Genomic DNA, 13,565 nt, shown 5'->3' with positions numbered 1-13,565 from the left:
TTAATATGTGGTAAAAGATTAATTCAAACAATAAAAGTTATGAACTGGGTATATAGCACATAATCTTTTTATATAATATAAATGCCATAAAGCAAACCAGAACAAACAGCAAGTTTTCTAAAAGAAGTAATACCGAAGAAATCTTTACTTAAATTGTTTCTCGTTACAATACCACTTTAATCAAAAGAAGCTAGAGGTAAGAAGAAATGAAATTTGGCTTGCTCTCTGATGTTTTTACTTAAAACCTAGTATCTACTTTCAAATTCTGAATTACTCCAGAAAAATAACAAAATCGCCACTAACACTATTAAGTTTCTCGTAAATGTTATGCCCTAAGCAAAAAGACACTTGAGGTTTAAAGAGATCCTGAAACAATTATCAAATCCACCAATCTATTTTTAAATCGAAGCATATTTATTTCACTCAAACAACACAAGATTCCAGCCTGCCTTTTAAGACCCCAGGAAAAGAGGACGAGTGTCAACCCTATTCTTTCATATTTAGAGAAATAGTATAATTCCACAGCAACACTATTTCTTTTTGTGCTAGTCCGAGAATAGGAAGAGAAGTTCTTATCATCCCAGACTTTACAGGAACCAACTAAAGTCATCTCACAGTCTGCATGGCCTGTTCATTCTAGTCAATACTTTTTAGTATAGGGCCAATCACATTCACTGTGAAAGATGAACATCCAAAATTAAGCAAAAATACAGTTTCTTAGACTAAAATTTATGAATGTATTAATGTCAAATGCCTTTACTATTCCTTATAAATAATTAGAAACCTGCACATAATTATAATGCAATGTATCATTACATTAAACCTGGAGTCCCAAGTCCTGTGTCCATAGGACCAAGCTGGATGTAATCAAACACAGTGTACAAGTTAAATCATGGTACCCTGGGGGGCGCATGCCCCTCTAGGCCAGGTTCTCATACCAACTTGTTATTGTCAGAGTTGCAGTCATTTTTCAGGTAAAGATTAAAATCAAGATTTTAATATAAAAATCTCTCAACTTTTAAAATTTGGATCAAATTTATAAAATGTGTATTGGTCAAAGGAAACATCTGAATCTGGCCCTCAAATGCCAGCTTAAAACCTCTGCCTAAATCATTTCTGTATGTTTCTATTTCCAAAGGATCCTATAATTGTTTTGGCCTCATTTTAAACATTAAAATTAGGTCACAAAAATAAAATTCACACAAAAATTTATTTCAACAATCACCATAAAAACCAGATTACCGGCCCTGGCCGGTTGGCTCAGCGGTAGAGCGTCAGCCTGGTGTGCAGGGGACCCGGGTTCGATTCCCGGCCAGGGCATTTGCTTCTCCACCCCCACCCCTTCCTCTCTGTCTCTCTCTTCCCCTCCTGCAGCCAAGGCTCCATTGGAGCAAAGATGGCCCCGGGCCATGGGGATGGCTCCTTGGCGTCTGCCCCAGGCGCTAGAGTGGCTCTGGTAGCGGCAGAGCGATGCCCCGGAGGGGCAGAGCATTGCCCCCTGGTGGGCAGAGCATCGCCCCTGGTGGGCGTGCCAGGTGGATCCCGGTGGGCGCATGCGGGAGTCTGTCTGACTGTCTCTCCCCGTTTCCAGCTTCAGAAAAAAAAATAATAATAATAATAAAAAACCAGATTACCACCTGAACAGGCGATGGTGCAGTGGATAGAGCGTCAGACTGGGATGTGAAGGACCCAGGTTCGAAACCCTGAGGTCACCAGCTTGAGTGCAGGCTCATCTGGTTTGAACAAAACTCACCAGCTTGGACCCAAGGTCGCTGGCTTGAGCAAGCGGTCACTCAGTCTGCTGAAGCCCCCCAACCCAGTCAAGGCACATATGAGAAAGCAATCAATGAACAACTAAGGTGCCACAACAAAGAATTGATGCTTCTCATCTCTCTCCCTTCCGGTCTGTCTATCCCTTTCTCTGTCTCTCTCTCTCTCTCTCTCTCTCTCTCTCTCTCTCACACACACACACACACACACACACACAAAAAAAAAAAACCAAACAAACAACAGATTACCTTTCCTTTATGTTCCCTTATGACTTTCTTTCAAGAGTCTTCATATTCTCAAATCTTAAAAGCAATATTTTCTTCCTGTATTTCTATTTTGGTACTCTTTCTTGTTAATTTTCCAATGTTAAAAATAAATGGTTTTGTTTTAATGTTATGACCATGATTGATTTTATTCATCTGAAGATAACAGATTTCACTGTTTTCAGGCATACTGTTTTTATTAAACTAATAGAATACATCATAGTAAATGCTAGAATTCCTATGGCACCTGGAATGATATGGGCTGCATGCATTTTAAAAACTCTGTTAGTAAAAGAGGAATTATTCTTCATGGTGTCAAAGATATAGCACAGAAGCAACACGTAGGACACTGCTGTCCAGCAAAGGTGAATGTGGTGCCTGTAATGATCTCTATATAGAATCTGAACCTCAGATCTGACCAGCACAAGCCCTGGATCAATGTGTCCAATAATAATAGATTAAGCAAACTGCCACCCAGAGGCTCAACCATTCTAGAGATGAGAAGAAAACAATGAAATTCAACACATTCATGTATTACTTACTTATTATTCTTAGTTTCCTTAAGAGCACCCCCTCTCAAATTACAGAGACAGCACTCCTAGGAGAGAAAAAAAACACACACACACAATTATCAGACCTTTATAATAAGAGCCATTACTAATTAGTTAAATATTCTCATAAATTTTAAGTTTTTTTTTAAAATTAAATCCATCAGATATTTATGAAGGCCTATCTCTGAGCAGTTCAAGAAGGGAAAGGAAAAAGAGAGGTTTGAAGGTAAGGGTATATCTAAAAATGTTCTCAGTGTATGTATCTCCTAAACCATCATTATCTTTGAATCAACTGCCTCTTGCGGAGGAAGGCTGCGACACAGAACCTGGCAGCCTGAAGGGGTATGAACTACAGTTTTAGAACAGAATATACAACCAGGTTCTCTTGTGATCTGGGAATCTACTCATGTCAAGATGGCTAAAAACAGACAACTGGTACACTTCATCCTGATATACGGAGAAGCAGGAAGCTCTTTGTAAAAGATATGCTCTATAAAAAGAAGTAAAAAGGGCCTACGATTGAAATTACAGTGTTTAAGAAGTGTGAAAGAGATGCCTGTTAAAGGAAGCTGAGGATCAACTGGAGATCATAAAATTATCATGTGGATCTTTCTGTGGATAAATAGTATTAGAAAATTGTTCTGATGAACCCAGGCTATCCAGTCCAGAAGACAGTGCCATAGAATGTTTTCCTTTATCCTGCCCACATAAGTTTGTACTTTTGGCACTTTTATGTGGCTTATATTGGCATGAACTTTTCACTCCAAGGTGACTCCCTTTACTTCCAATACAGACTTTGCTCATCATTTCTCAATATAATCCTATGAAAAAGTCCACAAGAAAATATGGCCAGAAAGCAATGTTGACATAGAACTTCTTATTAAATACTCAGTAACTTTTATTATTTTCAACTTCAAGTCTGTCCTCCCAATTTTTGGCATTAATAGTTTTTAAAAATAGTCATGGGCTTTAAGTGGTAAGTATACAATGCAGTGTGTAGATGATGTATTATTGAGTTGTTCACCCGAAACATGTGTGATTTTATTAACCAATGTCATACCAATAAATTCAATTAAAAAATAGATTAGGCTATATTTTTTTCCTCTAAGCTGTATATATAAAATTTCTTTATCTGTTCTCCAAGGTGAGCTCCCATAAGCAATTTTGACACTTTTGCTTAGCTTACAAGGACTCTCTCTAATGTATCAACTATTAATAATGGAGTGTCAGACTCCATAGCTTTTATTTTTCTTAGGAAAACAATAACAAGTGAGAAAAATCAAAATATCTGTTTAAATAGGCAGCAAAAACAAAGGCAAACAACCAGAGACATTCAATGGTTTATGTGTCTGGAACATCTCTGCACATCTATTTGAAATTACCTAGGTGATTATCAATATTTAGAGTAGCAAAAGTTAATTTTTGTATATAGATTTGAATCCACAATAAACCCAGCTCAAGGAGATAACTCAACTGCGAATTTTCTCCACTCATATCACAAAGCCTTTGAAATAATTTGTTTTGAAGCAACACACAATGAAAGGAATATTTCAAAATCCAAATATTAAAAATGAGAATTGCAATAATTCAAATAACTTAATAACATACAAATTAACCAATATAATTTCATAAAACATTACTAACTTTAAATATTTTTTCAGTAATTTAAGATACTTTCTGCGGGAGTGAGAATGAAAATGAAAACAAAACACAAGGTCAAAATTAAATATAAAAAGATGTCAGTATCAAAATGGGAATGCAGCAAAGAAGAGCTGTGGGCTGTGAGGAGCTCAGACACTAAGAGAATTAGATGTCTGATTAATGAAACTAGCAGTGAGAAAATGCCAAAAGGTACAAGTGAGCAGTTAAGTACAGCAAAGCAGCATGGAAGCCGCTTTAAAGCACCTGATTAGGATCATTAAAAGGCACATACATTGCAGAGCACTACTAAAACAAAAGGAAAAAAGCCCTTTAAAATAAAATCTGCAGACTTAAGATTTTAAGTGGAGTTGATAAGACCCTACCTGCCACAATATGAAACTTGTTCTTTCTGGGATCACCAGTAACCTTCATGTCACAAATCTACCTGCATTCACCCATGTATAAGACGCACCCTTTTCCAAAAAATTTGGGGTCTAAAAACTGGGTGCATCTTATACAGTGGTTGTAGATTTTTTTACTTGCATTTCCTGCTTTTTTGTGTTTGTTGTCTTTGATGAATAAAACTCAAGTTTTATTGTTTAATGATGAATAAAACTTGAGTTCAATAACTTTATGTAATACATTTCTTTTCAAATTTCAGGCCTCAAAATTAAGGTGCTCCTTATACATGGGGGCATTTTATATATAGGGAAATATGGTAATAAGTACTCTAAGTCCTTGGTTTGCCTGACCTCTTAGCAGCATTCAACCTTGTTGAGCATGCCTGAAATAGTTTTTCCTTGTGGTTTCTATGACCCAACAATCTCCTCATTATCCTTCTCCATCTCTAGGTAATTCTCAGCTTCCTTCAACAGGCATCTTTTCATGCTCTTTAAATATAATTTCTGTAATAGGCCCTATTCACTTCTCTGTCCATACTGGCTTGCTGGGCATCTGATAAACTACCTTGATTCTCAAAGGCCAATGACTCAAACATTTATCTCCTGAGATATCTGACAGCTTAAATGGCATCTCAAACACATGAAACATAGATGTAAAGCTGAACTCATGTCTTCTTCCCAAGCCTGTACTTCTCCACTATTTCCTATCAGTGATAGCCATTCTAGCTCATGCTATAAGACAAATTTTCCTCTTGTCTTAGATCCAATCAATTGAGTTCTGTCAACCCCACCTCCAAATCCACCCTCTTCTGTCCATTATCATTACTATCATTTTAGTTGATATAATCAGCATCCATCACCAGGTGTAAACTACTACTATACCCACTCCACAGTCAATGTGGAACTAATAAGAGTGGGTTCTAATGCTTCTCAGTACCTAATGTGGCCTAGAAGGGCCTGACTTATCAGGTCTCACCTGGTTTCCCCTCACTTTGCCATGCTTAGACACCTAGGAACTTCCCATAGGTTCCCACTGCCTCCAAACACATCAGACTCAACTGTACTCTATTCTTCTTTAATTAAACCAAATAAAGTCCTTGACATTTCATCCTAAGTGTAGATTTCTCAGAATAGGCTCTCCTAATCCCCTGTCACAGAAACTTCCTTCTTATTACTCTTGTCAACTATTTGCTGAATTCTTTCTGGTGTCCTCACTAAAATACAAGTTCAACAAGTGCTGTGACAATATGTCAGATTACTCTTTCTCTATTATGATACTCAACAGAAAGTATACCTTCCATATGAATTTGTTAAGTAAATGAGAAGATATGGCAAAACAGGACAGAGTGAAAATCTTGAAAATTACCAAAGAAGTAAAAAATTGCAAAGACTGTTGCGGCAACAATGAACTACTTCGAGACCAGATATACTTTGAGAGGTCAAGGGGAGGCAACAGTCCTGGTCAGCAGACCGTAGGACTGAAGCCCATCCCCAGCATTACTCAGATATTTATTAGCCAGTACAAATAACTCAGGGAAGCAGACAGCAGAAGTTTTCAGGGGGTATAGTAAAAGACAAGGAACATGCTGACTCCTAATCTCTGTTCTGAGGGCCTAAACATTTTCTGTTACTAAATCTTATCTTGCTGTTTTGCTGTTTCCAGTATGCACTGTCTCCAGTGTGGGTCAGAAGTCCCCTGGACTCTCATCCACTCAGGGCTTTCATCATAAGGTACCTTACTGTCTCTAATTGTTTTCCTAACTCTGTATATTTTCAGAGCATATTCCTACAAAAGACTATTTTCACATACTGGGACACTAAGTAAAGGAAGCTGAAGGCTCCTATAACTTGGCATAGAGTTATTTTTGCCATGATTTACTTGAGAAATCCTATTTCTTAGTAATGTACAAAAAACACTCATGGCCAGGTAAGGATATTTATATGCTGTACATGATATTATATTCTTTCATGATTTCTGTTCAATTTACTCAATTTTGGGGGGAAAATGAGGAAAGAAAAATGTCTTATCTAGTTACATCTTTCTTTTTTAAATCACCATCACTCATAAGGGTCCAAGTAAAAGAACCCATATCATAAAAAATTGTGTTATCAAGCAGCACAGTCTGTACTCCCATTTATTTCACTCATCTATCTAATAAAACTTCTAATTGGTATGAGAGATCATTAAATTTATCGCTACTTCATACTTCAAAGAATGATATCATTTTAGGCAAAAGCAACATTTTAGACAGTCTATGCAATCTAACATCAGGCTAAATGAATCCAATTTTACTGAGATAAACAAGTGTAAAACTAGAGACCAAGCTATATTATGGTGTTTAACAAACTGATGGCCAAGGTTCATTCACATCATAATGTTTGCATTTATGAGTGGTATGGCTTTGGATCAGTACTTACCCTAGTGCCTCAGATACTTTATCTGTAAAAGGGGGAAAAACACTACTTTCCTAATTGAAACAATAAATGAAAAGTGTTTCATAAACATACAATAAATATAAGAACAACAGTGGTTAAATATGGGGAAGGTTAACTGTGACTCTAGACAACTTAAATATAGCACTATCAGTGGATAATCTGGGTGTAGTTTTGTAGCAGACGATAATAGAGAAAATAAAGTTAAGAATTGCTTAAATTCTTTTTTTTTCCCCTTTGAGACAGAGACAGGAACACTGAGCTGCTCCTGTATGTACTCTGACCAGGGAATCACACCAGCAACCTCTACACTCTAGGACAATGCTCCAACCAACCAAGCTATCCAGCTACCTGGCCTGGGATGGGTTTTTTTAATTATTATTATTGAGAGTGATAGAGAGAGGAAGGAAGAGAGAAGGGAGGTAGTAGGAAAGCATTAGTTGTTGTTCCACTCAGTCATGCATTCATTGTGTGTGCCCTGACTAGAGATCGAACCCACAACCATGTCAATTCAGGATGCAACCTTGTTGTTTTGCAGGATGACGCTATTAACCAACTGAGCTAACCCAGCCAGGGCCTAAATTCTTAAAATTAAGAATTGCTAATAGAGGCACTTAAAATAGGTGACCACTGAGGAAGCGGGCCCGTGTACATCTTACTAACTTGTTGCTAAACCTAGTTCAAGGCAGAACCATGAACATCCTGAAACAACTGCTATATGGACATATATGGACTTTAATTCCTCCCTATAGTTTTTGCCTTCTCCATTTATATAGTGGAACTAACTAATCCTTGTTAACTTTACCAGAATCCTTTATTTGCATGTAGGACCAAAATAAGAACCAAGTGTGAAAATTTTTCCTTTATAAAATTCTGCCTGCTTTTGTCCTCTTAGAAGCACAATTTAGGTTGTTATCTGAATCTGTGTCCCCTGGATTGCAATACTTCTGGTCAAATAAATGCATTATGTTCTTTATTATAGCTTGAACCTTTTTGTTGGTTAACAAAGGGAATAAAATATGGATCTGTCACTAATAATACTCCTGGGGTATAAAAAATAAGAAGCAGAACTGGAGAGAAAAGAAAACTTCCCAGAAATCTAATATCCAAGGAGCTGGGCTCTAAAGCAAGGAGAGGTCTTTCACGGTTCTGAAAGCTGCCAACTCAGCTGTAAAAAGCAGATAAACACTAGAGCCTCCACAGTGCTCAAAGAACAGATACTGCTAAAGAGAAAGCCCTGGTCTTACCCTTAAAATATCTGAAATCAGAGTAAATGGAATCAAACTAAAGCTGTAACAAAGCTCAGACCCAGATCAAATACAAATCAGATTGATTTCATTCCTACTCTAGATATCTGACAGATAAAGAAGCATGCCTTTATTAGAAATAATACTACTAAAAAAAAGAAATAATACTACTAACTTCATGTGCTGCAAAATGTCCAGCACATGATCAAAACAAAGTACAAGTTACTCTAAAAAGCAAAAGCAAACAAACAAACAAAAAAAACCCCAAAACTAAGACTTATGATCAGGAAAGGAAATAATAAAATCAGATGTAAAGATGGACAAGTTATTAGAATTGTCAGAGATCTTTAAATTTGTTTTTATTTTTTATTTTTATTTTTTTAAATATTTTTCTGAAGTTGGAAACGGGGAGGCAGTCAGACAGATTCCCGCATGTGCCTAACCAGGATCCACCCAGCATGCCCACCAGGGGGCAATGCTCTGCCCATCTGGGGCGTCGCTCTGTTGCAACCAGAGCCATTCTAGCGCCCGAGGCAGAGGCCACAGAGCCATCCCCAGCGCCCAGACCAACTTTGCTCCAATGGAGCCTTGGCTGCAGGAGGGGAAGACAGAGATAGAAAGGAAGAAGAGGGGGAGGGGTAGAGAAGCAGATGGGCATGGCTCCTGTGTGCCCTGGCCGGGAATCGAACCCGGGACTCCTGCACACCAGGCCAACACTCTACCACTGAGCTGACCGGCCAGGGCCAGAGATCTTTAAATTTGTATGTTCAAAATGCTAACGAACCTAATGAAAAAAACAACATAGATGAAAAGACAGGAAAACTTTATTGAAGTCATGGAAACTACTTAGAAAACAAGTTAAAATGGTAGAAATGAAAAAGTATGACATCAGAAATAGTGTACTCATTAGATTTTAAAGGAGACTAGTATTGGTAGAGTAAAAGTCCAATGACTTTAAAAAAAATAATAGAAAATACTAAGAAAAGAAGTTATAAGAATGACAGAGATCTAACAGAAAACAACTTATTCAATTTATATATATTTGGAGTCCAAAAAGGAGAGTAAAGAGAATGGGGTAAGAAGAAATATTTGAAATGATAATAGCAGAGAACATTCCAAAACTGATAAAAGACATCAACCCACAAATCCAAGATGTCTAACAAACCTTAAACAGATAATACCCCTCCAAAGAAACACACCTATATATATAGCAATATATATAGCAATAATTTTGAAAACCAAATATAATAAACTTATCTTAAAATTAGAGAAAAAAAGACATATGCAGTAAACAACTACATGAATTATACCTGAAATTTAATCAGAAACAGTGGAGTCAAAGAGCAATGGAACAATATGTATAACAGACTGAAAGAAAAAAACTGGCAACCCAGCTTTCTATTTCCAGGAAAAGTACCCTTTGAAAATGAAGATAAAATAAAAACAATCTCATAGAGACAAAAAATCTGAAAATTTGTCTCCAGGAGATCCACATTATCTGCTAAAAAAAATTCAGAGTGAAGAAAAATTATACCAGCCTAAACGATGGATTGTCAAGAATAAATGAAGAACACCAAAAAAAGGTATATTTGTAGATAAACACAGAAAGAAGAGAATGAGTCAGAGGGATAAAGAGACTAAAAGTTTCATTAAAAGGCTTAACTGTTTCAAACAAAAATAACACTGTGAAGTACACAGTATATAAAAATAAAATGCAAGATAAAATCACAAGGGGAGTTAATAAAATTATAATGTGAAGTTCTTACCCTGTTCATGAAGCAGGCTATTATCAGAGGTGTATTGTGACAGTTTAAAAATGAAAATTATAATTTTCAAGATCCACCTATAACAAAGGCCTCAAGAAATTCCCAAATACCATTCTAAGAAATATAAGCTTGCAATCAGAACTTTAAACATGTCCAAGAAAATATGAGCTCCATGAGTAAGGAAAAAAAACAGAGTGCAGAATTAGATGCATAACAATCTCAGATATAAGATGTAAAATAAGCATTTGAATATGTTTAATAATTAAATAAACAAATATTTAATTAAGATAATATAAATGACAAATCAGAATTGTTAAAATTATATAAAAACTCTATAGCCAAAATAATTGAAATTAAAACCTTAACAAATATGTTAAATAGCAAATATGTTAAATATATTAGTTGAAGAGAGAATTATCAACAGAAGACAAAGAGCACAATAAATAACCAAAATTAGCCTGACCAGGCGGTGGCGCAGTGGAAAGAGTGTTGGACTGGGATGCAGAATGACCCAGGTTCGAGATGCTGAGGTCGCCAGCTTGAGCGCGGGCTCATCTGGTTTGAGCAAAGCTCACCAGCTTGGACCCAGGTCACTGGCCTGAGCAAGGGGTTACTCGGTCTGCTGTAGCCCCCCAGTCAAGGCACATATGAGAAAGCAATCAATGAACAACTAAGGTGTCGCAACAAAAAAACTGATGATTGATGCTTCTCATCTCTCTCCGTTCCTGTCTGTTCCTATCTATCCCTCTCTCTGACTCTCTCTCTCTCTCTGTAAAAAAAGAACAACAAAAAAACAAAATTAATACAGAAACTCTTCAATAATAAATTCTAGTGAATGAAGTCTTTCTGTGTGTGTGTGTGTCTCTGTGTGTATAAGAGAGAGACTCTAATTCATAAAAATAAATCCCAGTTGATTCACATACTTAACCTCAAAAGAGAATTATAAAAGTATTAAATGATATTGTGGGCAAATATATTGATGAATTTAGATAAAAATGACTTCTTAACATAACAGTAAAAGACAAAAGGCATATTGGAAAGGTTAATAAATTTTGGCTATATCAAAATTTTAAAATTCTAAAGAATAAATATTATATAGAATTTTTAAAATGAAAAAAAGAATTGTCAGTACAAAACGAACACTGTTATCCAGAAAATATTTTTAAACCCACACTTAAGAAAAATAGGCAAAAAGTTTCAGGTACTTTTCATTGCCAATAAACACATTAAAAACACCCAATTTCAAGAATAAAGGAAATAAAATATATAATAATGGAATATAACTTCAGAGTTTTCAATCAGAAAATACAAAGTTTTGGGGTATGCAAATTGTTATGGTGGCTTTAGAGAGGCATTTGGCATTATCAATCCAAATTTCAAATGCACATAAATTATGACTCAGCAATTCAATTTCTTGGAATCTATCTTAGATAAACATTTATACCTTTGCAGAAGGAGCAGTGTACAATGACTATCACCTAATTTCTGTTTTTAATAGAGAAAATAGCTGCCTCTGGGAGGAACTAGACTTATCAGTTGCTTAGATTTTATCTGCCATATCTGAATTTTTCAATAACAACAGACTCAAGCTTGAAATTTAAAGTAGTAATGAAAAAATATATGGTCAATTCATACATACTGAGTTACTAAGAATTATGCAATGTAATATTACATAAAAACAATATAAGGCACATTAAATAAACTGTGATAACATTTGGATCTCCCAAGAACAGCAAGGCTTAACATCAGCTTATGAAGAGAAAAGATATGAAAGGCCGATTCATAAAATAGTACCAGTAGGTTTCTGTAGAAAATGAGATTTGAGTATCTGAGAGTGTTGGATATAGGAGACTTCCATAACAATATTTAGTACTCTTTTATTTAAAAACTAAATAAAATCTACAGACACACAAAGAAATTAAACCTTTTTTTCCATTAAAAAATGTATACTTTAAAATTAATATAACTGTTTGTCTTATTTTTACTTAAATAAAAATTTAAAATAGGACACCTATGATTTCTTTCAGAGTCTTTCAGCATACTAAAACTTTTCTCCAATCTAACCTATGGAGTACCAAAATTATGCAGCCTTGCAGAACAAAATAAATAAATAAAATTCAACAGCCAGTGCTCAGTGCCAGCTTTGTTTTATCTTATATTTAATGAGCATGTTTTTCCAGGAACAATAACACCCAATATAAAATGACTCACTACTATAAAGATTTAGATATACTGTTAGCCAACCAGTGTTTCCTAAAACAAAACAAAACAAAATACTGAAGTGCCTGTAACAACATGATTACTCTAAGGCTGCTGTTATTTCTGTCTCTCGAGTGTAGCAATAAAAGAACCACTGTTTTGTATCCCCACCCAGCAGCCCCAGGGCTGAAAAAGCTGAATAAAGAAGTATAAATTCAGATCATATTCTTAACATTGTATCTTTCCTGCTTAGGTCCCCTTCCCTCACCTAATACCATTTACAAAATCCCCTTTTAGCAATAACAAGTATTTTTAAACTTTGATTTCATTAAAAAAAAAATCACCACTAAGATGAACAGTTAGTATACCAATTTACAACATGGAATGATTTCTTTATGGCTCAGTTATTGAACCAGGAGAAAGAGTGTTTATAATCAAAATGCTGACACAACATTAACAATGGTGAGAAGGACATTGTTATAATACAGCTATCACAGTTGTTCATTATTTGTAGTAGAGGGAAATCATGCCCCAATGGTTCTTCTATAAAACATCAGTTAAAGAAATGCCAATACCAACATTCTCCAGCTGCCTCGTAAGAAGCTCTCATTTTAGCTGACATACCCAGAAGTGCCACTAAAGCCGATTTTCAGTGCTATAGAAAAATTATGAGACCGAAGGACCTCCCCACGCCCTTATTTATCTGACATGTTCATAACAGAAATGCAAAACCGTAAAATAGGGCTGTCTGAGCTGGGAAAACAAAAGATTAATTAATCACATTAACAGAAAACTAGCTCACAAAGTGCTGATCAACAAAACATGGAAGAAGCATTTCTGGAGATGTGGCTCATTCATCAGGGTTGGTGAGAGGGCAGGATCTCACATAAGGACAGGGCTGGCATGAATTACCAGTGATGAGGAAATTAAATCCCTATAGTTATCTTCTGAATGGAAATTCAACAGGCTCCAATGAATTTTATACTAGCAAGTGAGTTCTCCAACTTAGAAGCCCATATCTAATTTGTATTATAAATGAAAACATACCTTCATCCAACAAATATTGATTAATCACCATGTTCTAGATGCTGGGCAACAGCAGTGAATGACAAAGACCCTGCCCTCAGTGACATTCTGTTTGGGACAGCAGCAACAAAAACAGTAGATTATTTAGGTGGTAGAGGATGTTAAGAACTATGGTAGTCCCTGCTGGTCAGAAAGTGGAAGAATATCTAATAAGGCTTCATAGGCCAGGAAAAAAAGGCAAGAATTTTACTCTGACAGAGATGGAAAG

The 13,565-nt window shown here is 35.9% G+C and overlaps 1 protein-coding gene across 4 annotated transcripts in view; it reads right to left on the bottom strand.

Annotated features, from left to right (window-relative positions):
* The window catches only part of KDM4C (lysine demethylase 4C), a 465,635-nt gene that overhangs the window by 132,532 nt on the left and 319,538 nt on the right, over positions 1-13,565 (bottom strand). For all 4 annotated transcript variants that reach the window (XM_066257226.1, XM_066257228.1, XM_066257229.1 and 1 more), the window contains one exon: positions 2,576-2,631. In XM_066257226.1, the coding sequence (XP_066113323.1) occupies positions 2,576-2,631 (56 nt within the window). The remainder of the gene's footprint in view (positions 1-2,575; positions 2,632-13,565) is intronic.

Source organism: Saccopteryx bilineata, chromosome 2 (assembly GCF_036850765.1).
Source record: "Saccopteryx bilineata isolate mSacBil1 chromosome 2, mSacBil1_pri_phased_curated, whole genome shotgun sequence".
NCBI lineage: Eukaryota > Metazoa > Chordata > Mammalia > Chiroptera > Emballonuridae > Saccopteryx > Saccopteryx bilineata.
The sequence above is the reverse complement of the archived record's forward strand: the minus strand, read 5'-3'. Positions and strand labels throughout refer to the sequence as shown.